Source organism: Mytilus californianus, unplaced genomic scaffold (genome assembly GCF_021869535.1).
Source record: "Mytilus californianus isolate M0D057914Y unplaced genomic scaffold, xbMytCali1.0.p SCAF_12, whole genome shotgun sequence".
In the NCBI taxonomy this organism is placed as follows: domain Eukaryota; kingdom Metazoa; phylum Mollusca; class Bivalvia; order Mytilida; family Mytilidae; genus Mytilus; species Mytilus californianus.
Genome location: NW_026262604.1, coordinates 26,944,916 through 26,958,245, shown reverse-complemented (window position 1 = coordinate 26,958,245; position 13,330 = coordinate 26,944,916). Strand labels below are relative to the sequence as shown.

Here is a 13,330-nt window from a genome sequence, read left to right as displayed (position 1 = left end):
ATGTAAATTTCAATCAGTAATAGTGTGTGTGAAACAGAATTGGAAAGTATCAAGGATATTGTGTTAATAGAAAAAAAGAAAGAAAAAACTGTCAATACATCATAAAGTATTCCTTCAAAATACAACATTTACAAAAATATGAATGAAATCTTGTGTTTATTTTACAGTTCCCAATAATGCAACAGTTACAACCAAAATAAATCTGTAACTTACCACACTGACAACAGGTGCAGTACCTCAAAAGACAGAAGCTACAACAGAAAAGACACCAATAACAACAGGAGTAACAACATCAACTATCACCATAGGAGAAGCAACAGTCACAACACAGACAATATCCATGACAGTAACAACAACAGATATAAATTCTACCATTACAGGTACAAAAAAAAAAAAATTGTATTACCTTTTTTTGTACATTAAATTTTGTTGTGTAAAAAATAGATGTAGATCAAGATTTTTGTTTGATTTATGAAATACATTGTTGAAGTGAGCCAAGTTTGTAATGTCCATTGGCCAATATTTCAAAGATTTTAAGGACAGTGTCACATTATAAACTTTATCTTTCCTGTACCTTTTTTTTTCAGAGTTCACCTCTATAATTTGAAAAGTAACTTGATCTAAAAGGTGTTTCATTGAGCAAATATTTATATAAATGCCCCAAAAAAAAAGTGTACAAAACAACACCAATATATATAAATATAAAAAAAGGAAACATTAAATATAAATATCTATGAATATTTTGGATAACAGATATCCTTTATCAGTATGATAATGATGTAAATTGAATCATATCAATCTATTCTGATTTAACTATAATAATTAATTTTTTTTTATAGGATTGTGGATTTGGGCTGTAGTTTTCAGTGTTTTCACTGTAGCTGCCTTAATGAAACTTATTCTTCAACTGCGAAAACAACAGAACCAATACTTTCCACTACTTAGAAGCCTTAATTCTACCACAAATTCACATCTTTATAGCTAGACCATGCAGTCCTCATATTTAAGTATAGAATCATCCCAAACACCATCAGCACAGGGAAATATTAGCACGCCTGAACCATTCAATCGTAGCATCTACACGCCACCACAGTCATCAAGCCCAAAACATGATACACTACCATCACCACCTCCAGCATTTCATATCAATGACCAAGAGGAATCACCTGAACCTTCTGCATCACCAATTGAATTGATGTCAATATCTCCCATTGCCAGTAGAACAAGAACCAAAACAAAAAAAAAGATCATGTTTGAGGAAATTAATTTGTAAAAAAAATTACTTGGACATTTTGAATCAAAGTCAGAAAAAAAAAATCATAACTATTGAATTAATTTTTTCATGTCTTTGGATAAAAAAAAGACCATAATTGTCTTAATATTTTGTAGTGTATCAGTTTGTTCAAGAAAGAAAAATAGCAACAACAAAAAATCAGAAATACTACTACTCTGGAATTGGTAAATGTAAAATTTGGAAAAACACCATTATTACAAAATAATAAGAGATAATAAAGATGTGTTTAAATCTATATTCCAGTAAATTTTTATAAATATTTTGTTTGTTTTACATATAAAGAATCTCAATCTATCCAATATTAGTATATATATTTTTTAACTGTGCACATGTGTTCATATACAATTATTTAGAAGTAGTTTTTAATTCCTGCATTTTTTTAGATTGGTTTTATACCTATGAAATTGTTTAATTTAAAATACCTCCTTTAAAAAATTATGATATTATTATGTTTTTATCAAATTTTATTCAACTTCCTGATGTATTTTTTGACAAAAATCCAAATGTGAAGTGTTGTTATAGAAAAGCTGAAATACCTCCCTTTAAAAAGATTTATGATGTTTATATATATATATATATTCAAATTTTATACAGTTTATGTTGAAACTACTGCATTTCATACTACAAATTCCAAATAAGTTGTTTTATTGTCATTTTTTATATTCATGAAGGTTTAGACTACACATTCCAAATAGGCTGTTTTGTTGTCAATTTTTATTTTCATGAATGTTTAGACTACAATTCCAAATAGGTTGTTTTGTTGTCAATTTTTATGTCCATGAAGGTTTAGCCTACAATTCCAAATAGGTTGTTTTGTTGTCAATTTTTATATTCATGAAGGTTTAGACTACAAATTCTAAATAGGTTTGTTTTATTGTCAACTTTTATATTCACTAAGCAGCTGTTGATGTCAGGGGAGGAGGGTCTTAATTTGTGGTAAAAAAGGTTTAGATTTTTTTTTGTATGAGATATGAAGGGAGTAAATGTACATGAGACAAAATACACAATAAATACAGGAAAAAAACAAAACACTGAAACAATGTCTTTATTGTAATTCTATTACAGTCACCATGAGGCCTAACAATGAGCATTTACACTTTTATGATGGTACATCTTTGCATGTACAATATCATGACAAAACCAATGTGTCTTGCAATGTCCTTTGTTAGATTTTTTTTTTTTTTTTTTTAACTAACCAGTTTGAAATAAACTCCAACATATTGACTTTAAATTCTATTATTTTTTTTTCTTGCTGACAAACATGAGTGGGCGTATGAGATCAAAATTCAACATTAATGAAAGAAAAAAGAGTGACTCTTATTACACCTTAGTAAAGCACAAAGAAGATATGATAGGGAAATATAAATATTAATCAGTCAGTCCACCCATATAAACAGGCTTTAGGTACAAACTAGACTGTTGTTCACTTTAGACCTTTTTTTTTTGAAAACATAGACAACAAAAATACCACATTAATACACGTGATGTCATTACTTGTGTCCTTAATAAAAACATTAGTAACATTTTTTTTTTTATCATAGTGAATTAGGGTTTTGTTCAGGACACATCAAAATGGAAAAAAATGTTGAAGAGGAAACTGACAGTTTGGCCATTCCTATGGCATACTCACACTCGAGCATGAGATCTAGTATTAGTTCTTTGTTTAGGAACTATGACATTCATTTCGACATTTTGAAAATGACAGGAATTTTGGTACTTTTATCTATAATGAGTGCTACTTTGGCAATGACCCATCATATTTATGCTTGTGACACTTCTCAAAACAGAACTGATTGTATTCCATTATTCACTACTGACTCTTTGGACCAACAACAAAATTTTAGTTTGTGTACTTACATGAAACAATTTCAATTACCAGGACATTACTATGTCACAATATGTACCTATCAAGCAGACATAAGAGTTGATGTCCGAATGTATCTTAATGATAGACCTACAATCAAAGGACTCTTTCTGAACACAAATCAATATGAATATTTAAAAAGGTTGATACCACATATTGACAAATCTATAAGCAACGCAAGAGCAAGAATAGGACAATGATAAAAGAGAACCTGGTGGAATTTTCATGTACTATATACTTTTATGTATGTATATATATATATATATAGGAAATAATCATATAACTATAGATCAGACTGATATCGCTATGAGTGACGAAAAGACGCTTCTCCCCTTTTCTTCCCCGACAACACTGTATATTGCCGGTCCGACGCAATCTAGAAAATCGATGTTCACCAAAAAACTCATCGAGAATGCTTCAAAAATGTTTACGGAAACACCAGATAGAATCTTGTATGCTTATTCCGAATATCAGACATTGTTCGACGACATGCAGAATATTCCAAATTTAACTTTTCAAGAAGGACTACCAGACAAACAGGAAATAGACGAGTTTACCCTAAATACGAAACATGCTTTAATTATACTCGATGATTTAGTATCTAAAATTGTGCAATCCTCCGACCAATTGCATTTGTTTTCTGTAACCAGTCACCACAAAAAGGCATCAGTGGTGCTGATTTCTCAATCTTTGTATCCGCCAGGGAAGTTTTCGAAAAGTATATCCCTGAACTGTGCTAATTTTGTCTTGTTTCGTAATCCACGAGATATGCGTCAATTGACAACATTTGCCTCTCAGATACTTCCTGGCATGACAAAATATTTTAATGATTCTTATAGGAGGGCAACTCGGGAAAGATTTAACTACCTTTTTGTCGACCTGTCGAATCAAAGAGAGGACAGAGAAAAGTTTATGTTACGCACGGGAATTTTCCCCAACGATACTTGTGTGGTTTACAGACCAGTATAAAATAGACACCAACCCATCTTGACTTTTAATTCTGTTTTTGCTGACAAACATGAGCGGTCGTATGAGATCCAACTCAGTGTTATTGAAGTTTCTGTACAAGACAAACAAAAAGCAAAGAGTGACTGTCCTATCACACCTTAGTAAAGCAGAAATAGAAGTTTTTTCTGAGATAGCTCTGAACATTTATAAAGGAGTGTTTCCAAACAAAACGAAATACGTGAACACTTTAAAACCGTTTAAATCGATCGTTTTCAGACTGGGATCAAAGTCGGTGAGTAGTCAAAAGAAGAAGAAAATTCTGATCCGATACCAAAAAATAATTCCACTCTTAATACGACCTGTTTTGGAATTTCTGTAGCACGATCATAATGGCTAAAGAACTGATATTATTAGCAAAGAGAAAATACGAAGAATTATTGGCATCGCAACCTTCAGCTAATGAAGACAATCAAGAGGACATGAAATATTCATCTGACCCTCCAGTAGATGTTTCATCACAAATTGGAAACGGCTTATTTGTTGAAAAAAATGATGATAATTATGCAGGCACGCCTGGAGTTCTCAAACATCCCTCACCTAAAATAAAAAATGCGAGACGGAGAAAGAAAAACGTAAAATGGATACCGAATTGACTCTATTTTTTTTTTTGTATCTGTGTAAAATAGTAATAATAAAACAATAGAAATTGACAAGTATTTTATTTATTTGCTACAATAACCAAACGGTAAAGTACTAAAGTCATTCAAGAGCCGTCTCTTGGTGTACACCATTTTGTATTCTTTTTGCTCTGGTCTGTTATACAATTTTCGTTTGCAACCAAGTCTAGAAATTTTTCGGGGATTAGTGGTTAGGATCGAATTTCTGTTTTTGTCAACTACAATATCTCTAATCGCCGAAAAATTGATAAGCTCTTCATTCGCTTTAGTTTGGAGAGAAAATCCTCTTACTTTACACTTTTCCTTTCCTGATACCATCCTGTAGGCGTAATTTTTAGGGCCACCGGATACGAAATGAGTAATATACCCGTCTTCAGTCGAAATTTCGTTGGTCAGTTCACCCAATTTGTGATTTGTTTGTTTCTATCTACAAATATGGCGGAATCAGTATCCACGTAAAGAGTGTTCTCGTCCGTCTTCTCGAGTACTTTATAGAGACTAATTCTAGCCCAACAAGTGGTAAAAGAGGCAATAAACACGTTGGTTTTGTAGTCTATAGGTATGAAAGACGGGTAATCGAAATGTTCCGTCTGTACGGTATTTTCATTGATGATGTGAAAGTCCCTTACGTCCTTTTTTGGATCTGAAAGTAACTGAAAGAATTTTTCGGCTTCATTTTCGGTAAAAAATGTGGTCTGTTTCATGTTTAACCGTTGTCCAAACTTTCCCCAAAAACTATTCAAACAAATTTTGGCGAGGCTACGAAGACCTGGATTTTTTTCTTATTTGATCGTAATCCAAGAGAATTCCTTCCTTTTGGGCATAGTCTGCTATGTAATCCATCTTTTGTTGTTCCGTTTCACACTCTGAGGGAAATCCAGAAGCTTCCTGTTTTAATTTCAAAAACAAATTAACATACCCGTCAAAAAGACCACCTTTCCCTGTTTGTCTGTCGTAGATTTTGGTTTCTGCGAAATCATATATTTCATAAATTTTGAGTATTCGATACCCTTTTGAACGAGCCAATTCTAACTCCGGTGTACACCAAGTTCCTATCATAGATCTGTTTGAATCTGTACATATACAACTACGCTGATTTTCTGTATCTGCACATTGTTTACATAAAGGAAACTTTAATTTTCCGTTCGATAAGTACGGTAAAACAGGATGGTACAGACGTCTCGGTGGAAGAACTTTCACCTTTGCGATACCGAAATAATGTGAGAGATCGGAGAAATTGGACGTGACAATGGTTGGATGTCCGATAGGATATTTTGCATATTTATTAACGCTAGGATACAAACTGTAAGAAAAAGAAAAAAGGAGATAGGGTTACAGACATATAGGTTATTATTTTCTTTTCTTTTTTTTTTTTTCTTTCTTTTATTTACCAACTTAAAAACTCTTTTAAAGATAAAGGGGGTGTGAATTTGAGTTAATAGTTTACCTCCAGTCGAGTAGTCAACACGTTGACATGAAATATCAATGCTATTGTCATATTTTTTTTTTAAATAAATTTACTGTTTGATTGAAAACTATAAATTATTGAAAATACTAAGGATTTTTCTACCTTCAGACACAGATTACTGTAGCCATATTTGGCACACAACCTTTTTGGAATTTTTTTTTTGGTCCACAATGGCTCTTCAACTTTGCCTTTTTTTTTTTTTGGTCTTTTCAATTATTTCCGCTTCTAGCGTCACTTATGGAGTCTTATATATATATATATATATATATAGACGAAACGCGGGTGTAGTAAAAAAATTATAAGCCTGATTAGTATTTTACCTCGTAAAATCGTAATATTCAATCGTCTCCCCAGGTTCCGTGGTTTCATGGTACAATCTTATGGCATTTGTTCTTCCACCGAAAAAACTGTCTCTCGGGTCAAGGCGATCAGTTACCTCGATAGAAGACACATAAGCTCTAATTTCCTCATCTTGCTCCAGTTGTTCCATAAACTCATGTTCCCAGACACTGACGTATTCGTACCCTCGACGCTTTAATTCCGTTTCTTTGTTTTTGGTAAGGTAGTATAGTTCGTTGAGAGAGTGTTTGGTGAGAGGATCGGTGGTACGTGTTCTTTCGTGTGGAAAACAGGACGGACAACCATGGAAACGACATCCTTGTGAAATAAATAAATAAAAAATTAAAAAAAAAAAAAAAACTTCCCGCGACTCATTAAAAAAAAAAGACCGCGGGCGCGCGCGCGCGCCGCTTTCAACACATCCAAAAACACACACACACACACCCTCACAAAACAAACAAACACACACACACAAACAAACAAACAAACTCACCGTGAAATTCGTATGCTATCCTTCTTGTACCTCGTTCTTCATATCCGTCCAATCTGTAATTCGTACCCTGTACTCTATGTTCTCCACTTCCATTTAGAGCATGTTGTATATGAATCGTCGGTTGACCATCTTTTCGTCTGGCGGATTCCATGGTCCATTCTAACCATTGAATTGATATCTTGCTAAAATTGTCTCTCGATACGTAACCTTGCGAAGGGACCAACGCAAGAGGGGTTTTGAGGAAGACAGTCATCGGTTTACCATATCTGTCAGAATCTATCGTATCTTTAGTCACCCAATCACCTTCAGGTATTTTGAAATGTACAACGTTGTTTTCATCAAATTTCGTTTGACACCTTACAGTCTCATTGTTTCGTCTGTCTATAAGGCGAGTTTCATATTCCTCGTCCAAAAACAATTCCCGGTAAATTGCTTGACACGCAGAGGCTATCGTAACGTAATCAAAGGGGTCTATACCTTCCTTATGAGTTACCATTTCACCATTTGCGTTTAATTTTCTCTCCGACGTGACCTCCATCATTAACTGACGAAATTTCATGCAACCACGTCGTAAAATATCTACGTCGGAGACACAGTAGTCGTACATTTCCGATTGAAAGTCAAAAATAGCATTTTGCTTAGACGCATACCATTCCCGGAATTTCTGGACATCCTTCCCAGACATGTTTTCGATTCCGTAATAACTTACTTCGGGATACGGACCTCGATACGATTGATTTTCCTGTGTGTTAAACAAATGCGGAAAATAACCTTTCGTCACCTCTCTCAAACCAAAACATTCTGGTATTTTGGAGAGTTTCATTTGAATGAAATTAAGCGAATCTAGGAAGGTCAGATCCAGTCCTTTAGAAACGTGCATGTAGTTGATTTTGGAACCGTCAAAAATAATTTTGTTCGGTTTGACGCCGTGTTTGTCCAGGAGACAGTTAAGTATGGGATAGTTATCGAATCCCTTGGCATTATGTGCCATCAACACTGTATTTTTATAACAGGGAGTCATGATATGAGAACAAAACTGTTGTGGTACGTCGTTCCCTCTAAATACCCGTTGTCTAAACCCACAACGGTTCTCGCATGGTAACGGTATTAATTTCTTTCGGAGGACGCTACATGTGTCGCAACGGCTACCACAAGAGTTACACTTCGAGTCTTTGGTCAATTCTTCGTTCTGGCATTTGACACATGAAGACTGCAGCACGGCAAAGTTTACCTTGTGTTCCGTTAGTCCACACCACGATTGATCGCATTTCACGCAAAGACGACATTTATCACACCTTGTCTCCAGATTACATTTCACTTCACCGCCTCTTGGTACATATCCATCCGAACACGATGCTTTGGGTTCACCCGCCTCAGAACGTGCACATATTTCATTTCTCATAGGAAATTGTCTTCCACAAGGTACTCTTGGTGCGTAGCCATCTGTGCAAACCATCAATTCGTTTTGCGTAGTTTCAAAATCGAAAAAAAAATATTTTCTAGGTTCGTCTGTGGTCGACTCTCTATTTTTTTGCCGGCGTTGAAAACACAAATGGTTTCCGAATTGGTATTCGAAACAATTTTTGCATTTCCATTCACCGCACTTGTGATCCTCCGGACTTCTTTTTTGTCTGCAGAGGACTTTTTTGCAGGTTCTACACTGATAAAATCTCTCGCACATGGACTTCTCTGTGTCCCTTCCTCTGGTGTCTTTCCTCTCGCGATGGCTAATGTAACAATCTTGATTGCGACATGTTCGATTGCAATAAACGCTCTGCTTTTGGTCTGCACTTGACTTGCAATTTTGACTACCACATACGTCGCACGTATTTATGCAAGAGTGTCTCCCTTTGTTTTTGTAAGGTATTAAACAAGAAGCACAGAAGTACCCGAATCCAAAAAATCCATTAATGCTACCTATTCCGTCGAAATGCCATCCTCCATCTTTGGTGGAATTTTCGGTAAGGTACAGGTAAATATTTTTACGGTCTGGGTTATTTGCGACTCGACAGAACTTGTTACCAAGTTTGGCAGACAAAACCAAAATATTGACCTCAAGCAACTCTTCTAGAGCGTCGATGTCTCTGATCGTTAATGGTTTATTGATTGAAAGGTTGGCCTCTTTACACAAGGTCAATGCCATTGTTTTTCCGTAGGACTTCTTCCCACCACCAACATGCTTGTAGTAGCTCTTCGTTGTCATCCCATGTTTTATGACCTTCATGAACGTGTTCATATAGGGGGGATCGTTCTTGGTTACGTCCTTCCATTTGTCTCCGTGTACCATTTCGCACAGTTTTAGAAAACACCTTCCCACGGCAGTGGCCAAACACAAATGGTCGTCGTTGGATATCCGAAGCATGGATCTTTTCAGAGCTATAGAGCTATTCGGACCACTTAATCTGATGATCGGTAGTGTACGCCCGCTACCGCTTGGTATGGCTATGCGTCCAACAACGACCTTCATCTGCGTATCCAAAGGTAAATTTTCTTCGCTATTTAAGACATTTTCCACAGCTGTCATAACTCTGTTAGAGTCGATGTTGGACCATTTGTCCAATGGTACAACGATGGCATTGTTGAGATCGGGGTGAGTTACGATGACTCTTCCGAGGTCGCTCTCGTTGTTACCTCGAGCTCTGTTAAGAACGTCGTCAAACATTTCGCGTACTTCTTTCAAAATATCTCTAATCTTTTTCCCTTTCCATTGATCGTTGAATTTGATTTTGTACGTCGTTTCTCTCGCCAAATTGTTAGAAAATATTTTTTCCCCTGTTTTTTCAAAGATGTACAGTAACGATTCATCCGTTGCCCCATACCCCTTTTGACTGGACTCACCCAAATGGTTGGTCTGCTTTGTTTGCACCTCTGGTGTGCGAGAAGCTTTCAGTATAGAGATGTTGGGGTTCTGCCTACTTGTTTGTGGAGGATAACTGACTATTTGATTATTTACCGATTCGTGTACTGTCTGATGTTCCCGTAATTTGGATGGGAGATCGATTTTTATACCGCAATGTTTACATGTTTGTAGATATGTGAGTCTGTCTATCACTAATTGGTTCGTCAAAAGTAGATTTTCTATTGCCCAAACGATTAAACTGTTTGCATCCGTAAAGTTCTGTAAAATATTTGTTATGAAATATGTTATTCGCTGTTGTATGACAGGATGGCTCGTTAGATAGTTTTCTTCTGCCCATTGGCGGAGTTCCGGTAAGGAGGCAATGGTACTTACGAAATCCGACAAACTTGGATATTTCTGGCTCATTTCCCTTATTTTTTTCTGTAACAAACAAACAAACTAAAAAGATCATGTTTAATATCAATAATTTAAAAAAAAAAATCAATGCATATAATTTATAGACCCTATTTTTTTCTGCTGCGTCATGATGACAAACCATTTAAGAATTTAAGCACCCAGATCGATTTGCCATGCCTTTTAGCAGAGGTATTTCATCACCTACTCGTTCGCGATTGGTCATGTTGAAAAAGTAAAAATAACGTATAAATATTTTGTTTCATGACAGTATTTTCATACTCACGGTATAACATGATGGGATTCGATAGAGAACGTACCGAATACAGATGCGGTTGCTATTCCGAATACTATTCGCACGATTCATTTGTTTACAACGATTCCAGAGGTGGTTTTGTCAATGTTTGCGGGAAACACGACCATGAAGATACAGCACGAAGTGATCATTTTGAAAATATCAAAGCCGAACGTGTAATAGGAAAAGCTGAAGACGTTTTAACGACACAAATGAAACCCGTCCCGATTATTCGGTATCTAAAGGAACAGAGAATGATTTCCGAGGATGATGCAAACAAGCTGCTAAAATATGATTCAAAGTCTATAATGGTAAAGGAGCTGTTACAGATTTTCATTCAGCGTATATCATTAAATCAATTGAGGTTGACATTAATAAAAACTGAACAGACACAGTTACTTAGATATTTGACAGATTCGGAGCAAAATGAAGAAGAAGACGGTAGTGAAGATATTGAAAAAAGCTACGAAGGAAGATGTATGTTACATCTCGAGGGAGACTGCTATGTCGTTGCCAACGACTATAAAGGCTGTATTTACATCCACATTCGCAAATACATGACAAAAGGATCTAAGAAATTTCCAACTAAACAAGGTGGGAGTCTTACGCTCTCCAGATGGCTGATGTTAAAATCTAAGAAGGATGAGATCGACCTAAAGTTTAAAAACGGACTTGATGGCAAACTTGAAGAAGAAGATTTGATTCATCTAGGAGGTGGTGTATACATTACAATAAATCCAGAATTCCCTACTGTAGAAATTAGACATTTTTGGAGGCCTCAAGATGCACCTAAAGCAGTCGCTACAAAACGCGGTGTAGCCTTGAATAAATTTAAATGGGAACGTCTCTGTTATGTAATGGATTTGATGATAGATTTCGTACCAGAATTGAATAGTGGTGTCATCTGTGAGTCTACCCACGACAACGAAATGGGTATTTTGGCCTGTAAAGAATGTAATCCCTTCCCGGAAACTGATGAAGACCATCCCGTCCCAGAAGCTGAAAACGACACTTTACCACTACCACCACTTCTAGACAACCAAGAGGGGAATCCTGAAATTGCTAACTGAGTTGTGTAAAGAAAAGAACCGTATATTATATATATTATTAAATTATACATCGATTCATCAGGCGTTATGTGTTTTTTTTTTTTTTTTTTATTCTCTCCTTCTGGAGTCATCCCTTTTTTTTTTGTTACAAAGTATATAACACACAAAAGGTATGCACCGTTTAAGGGTTTATTATGAACAAAATGTATCGCTACTTCCTAAGGGAAAGATTCTTGCTCCGATTGGAGGTAGCACTTTGGTATGTGAGACATTCCCATTCCAGATTTAAAAAAAAAGATCAAATCATAAAACGAGTATTAACATGAAAGGTATAAAAACATATTTAATACGTGATTCATTGGTATAACATTTATTACGTTGGTGACTCTTGAATGGGCTAATGAAAATGAGTAAAAAAAAACAAAAAGAAGATTACATCAGAGGTATATGAGACATTCTCATTCCAGATTTAAAAAAAAGATCAAATCATAAAACGAGTATTAACATGAAAGGTATAAAAACATATTTAATACGTGATTCATTGGTATAACATTTATTATGTTGGTGACTCTTGAATGGGCTAATGAAAATGAGTAAAAAACAAAAAGAAGATTACATCAGAAAAATATGGACTGATCCCAGTCATCCTGCAGCATTTGCCGGTCCTGATAAACTTTATAAAATAATTCAAAAAGAGGGGAAGTTCGACATAGGTCGCGGCAGCGTTAAAAGAATTTTAGCCAAAATAGATACTTATAGTGTTCAGAGACCTACTAGAAAAAAGTTTAAAAGAAATAGGGTAATCGTGTCTGGTATGTATCGATGCGCAATGGGACGGTGACCTCGCATCCATGGAAAATGTATCGAAATACAATAAATACAAATTTTTACTGATACTGATAGATATATTTTCCAGGTATCTAATAGTCAGACCGTTAAAGGATAAAAAAAGTACTACAGTTGCAACGGCATTAAAGTCTATTTTTAATCAAAGTAACAGAAGACCATCAACTATTCGTTTCGATCAGGGAGGAGAGTTCAAAGCGAGTGTAAAACAATATTTGAAGAAAACAGGGATTCATGTTTTTTACACCCATAACTCTCAGATAAAGAGTAACTATGCGGAAAGAGTTATCAGAACGTTAAAAAATCGTATATATTCCTATTTCATGGAAAACCAAACGTACAAATATATAGATGTACTTCAGGATGTCGTAACTAGTTATAATAATACTCCACATCAGTCGTTAGGAGGTGCAACACCAACTTCGGTGACGAAAAAAAAACGAGGATGAAATTCGGTACGTCCAATACCTAGCAAGGCAAAAAAATCAAAAACCAATGAAAACGACAGAGCAAAAAAACCAAAAACCAATAAAAATGACAAAATCCAAGAAGAAGAAACGACCTTTCTATAAATTTAATTTGGGTGATCACGTCAGAGTTTCTCAATTAAAAAGAGTATTCGAGAAAGGATATCAGGAAAATTGGACATTGGAATATTTTATGATTTCAAAAAGATTTAAAAGAGATAATCTTGACATTTATGTTTTATTTGATGCCTTAGGTGATAGAATTAAAGGAACATTTTACCGAAATGAACTTCAGAAAATAGAAAAATCTGATACTAAACTATATAAAATCGAAAAA

The 13,330-nt window shown here is 35.1% G+C and overlaps 2 protein-coding genes across 2 annotated transcripts; one reads left to right on the top strand and one right to left on the bottom strand.

Moving 5' to 3' along the window:
- Positions 1–8,063: 8,063 nt before the first annotated feature.
- On the bottom strand, positions 8,064–9,404 carry LOC127722369 (uncharacterized). The gene is made up of 2 exons (XM_052229251.1): positions 8,379–9,404; positions 8,064–8,079 (listed from the first exon to the last, which is right to left on the bottom strand). Exons 1-2 carry the CDS (start codon positions 9,368–9,370, stop codon positions 8,064–8,066), a joined length of 1,008 nt encoding a protein of 335 aa, XP_052085211.1. The 5' UTR covers positions 9,371–9,404.
- Positions 9,405–10,910: 1,506 nt separating this feature from the next.
- On the top strand, positions 10,911–11,821 carry LOC127721617 (uncharacterized). Its single transcript, XM_052228401.1, has one exon. The coding sequence runs from the start codon at positions 10,940–10,942 to the stop codon at positions 11,699–11,701; it is 762 nt and encodes a 253-aa protein (XP_052084361.1). The 5' UTR covers positions 10,911–10,939; the 3' UTR covers positions 11,702–11,821.
- The last annotated feature ends 1,509 nt before the right edge of the window (positions 11,822–13,330 follow it).

Coding starts and splice junctions, on each gene's coding strand:
- LOC127722369 (XM_052229251.1), bottom strand. CDS start 9,370: ATGGTACACGGAGACAAATGGAAGGACGTAACCAAGAACGATCCCCCC.
- LOC127721617 (XM_052228401.1), top strand. CDS start 10,940: ATGGTAAAGGAGCTGTTACAGATTTTCATTCAGCGTATATCATTAAAT.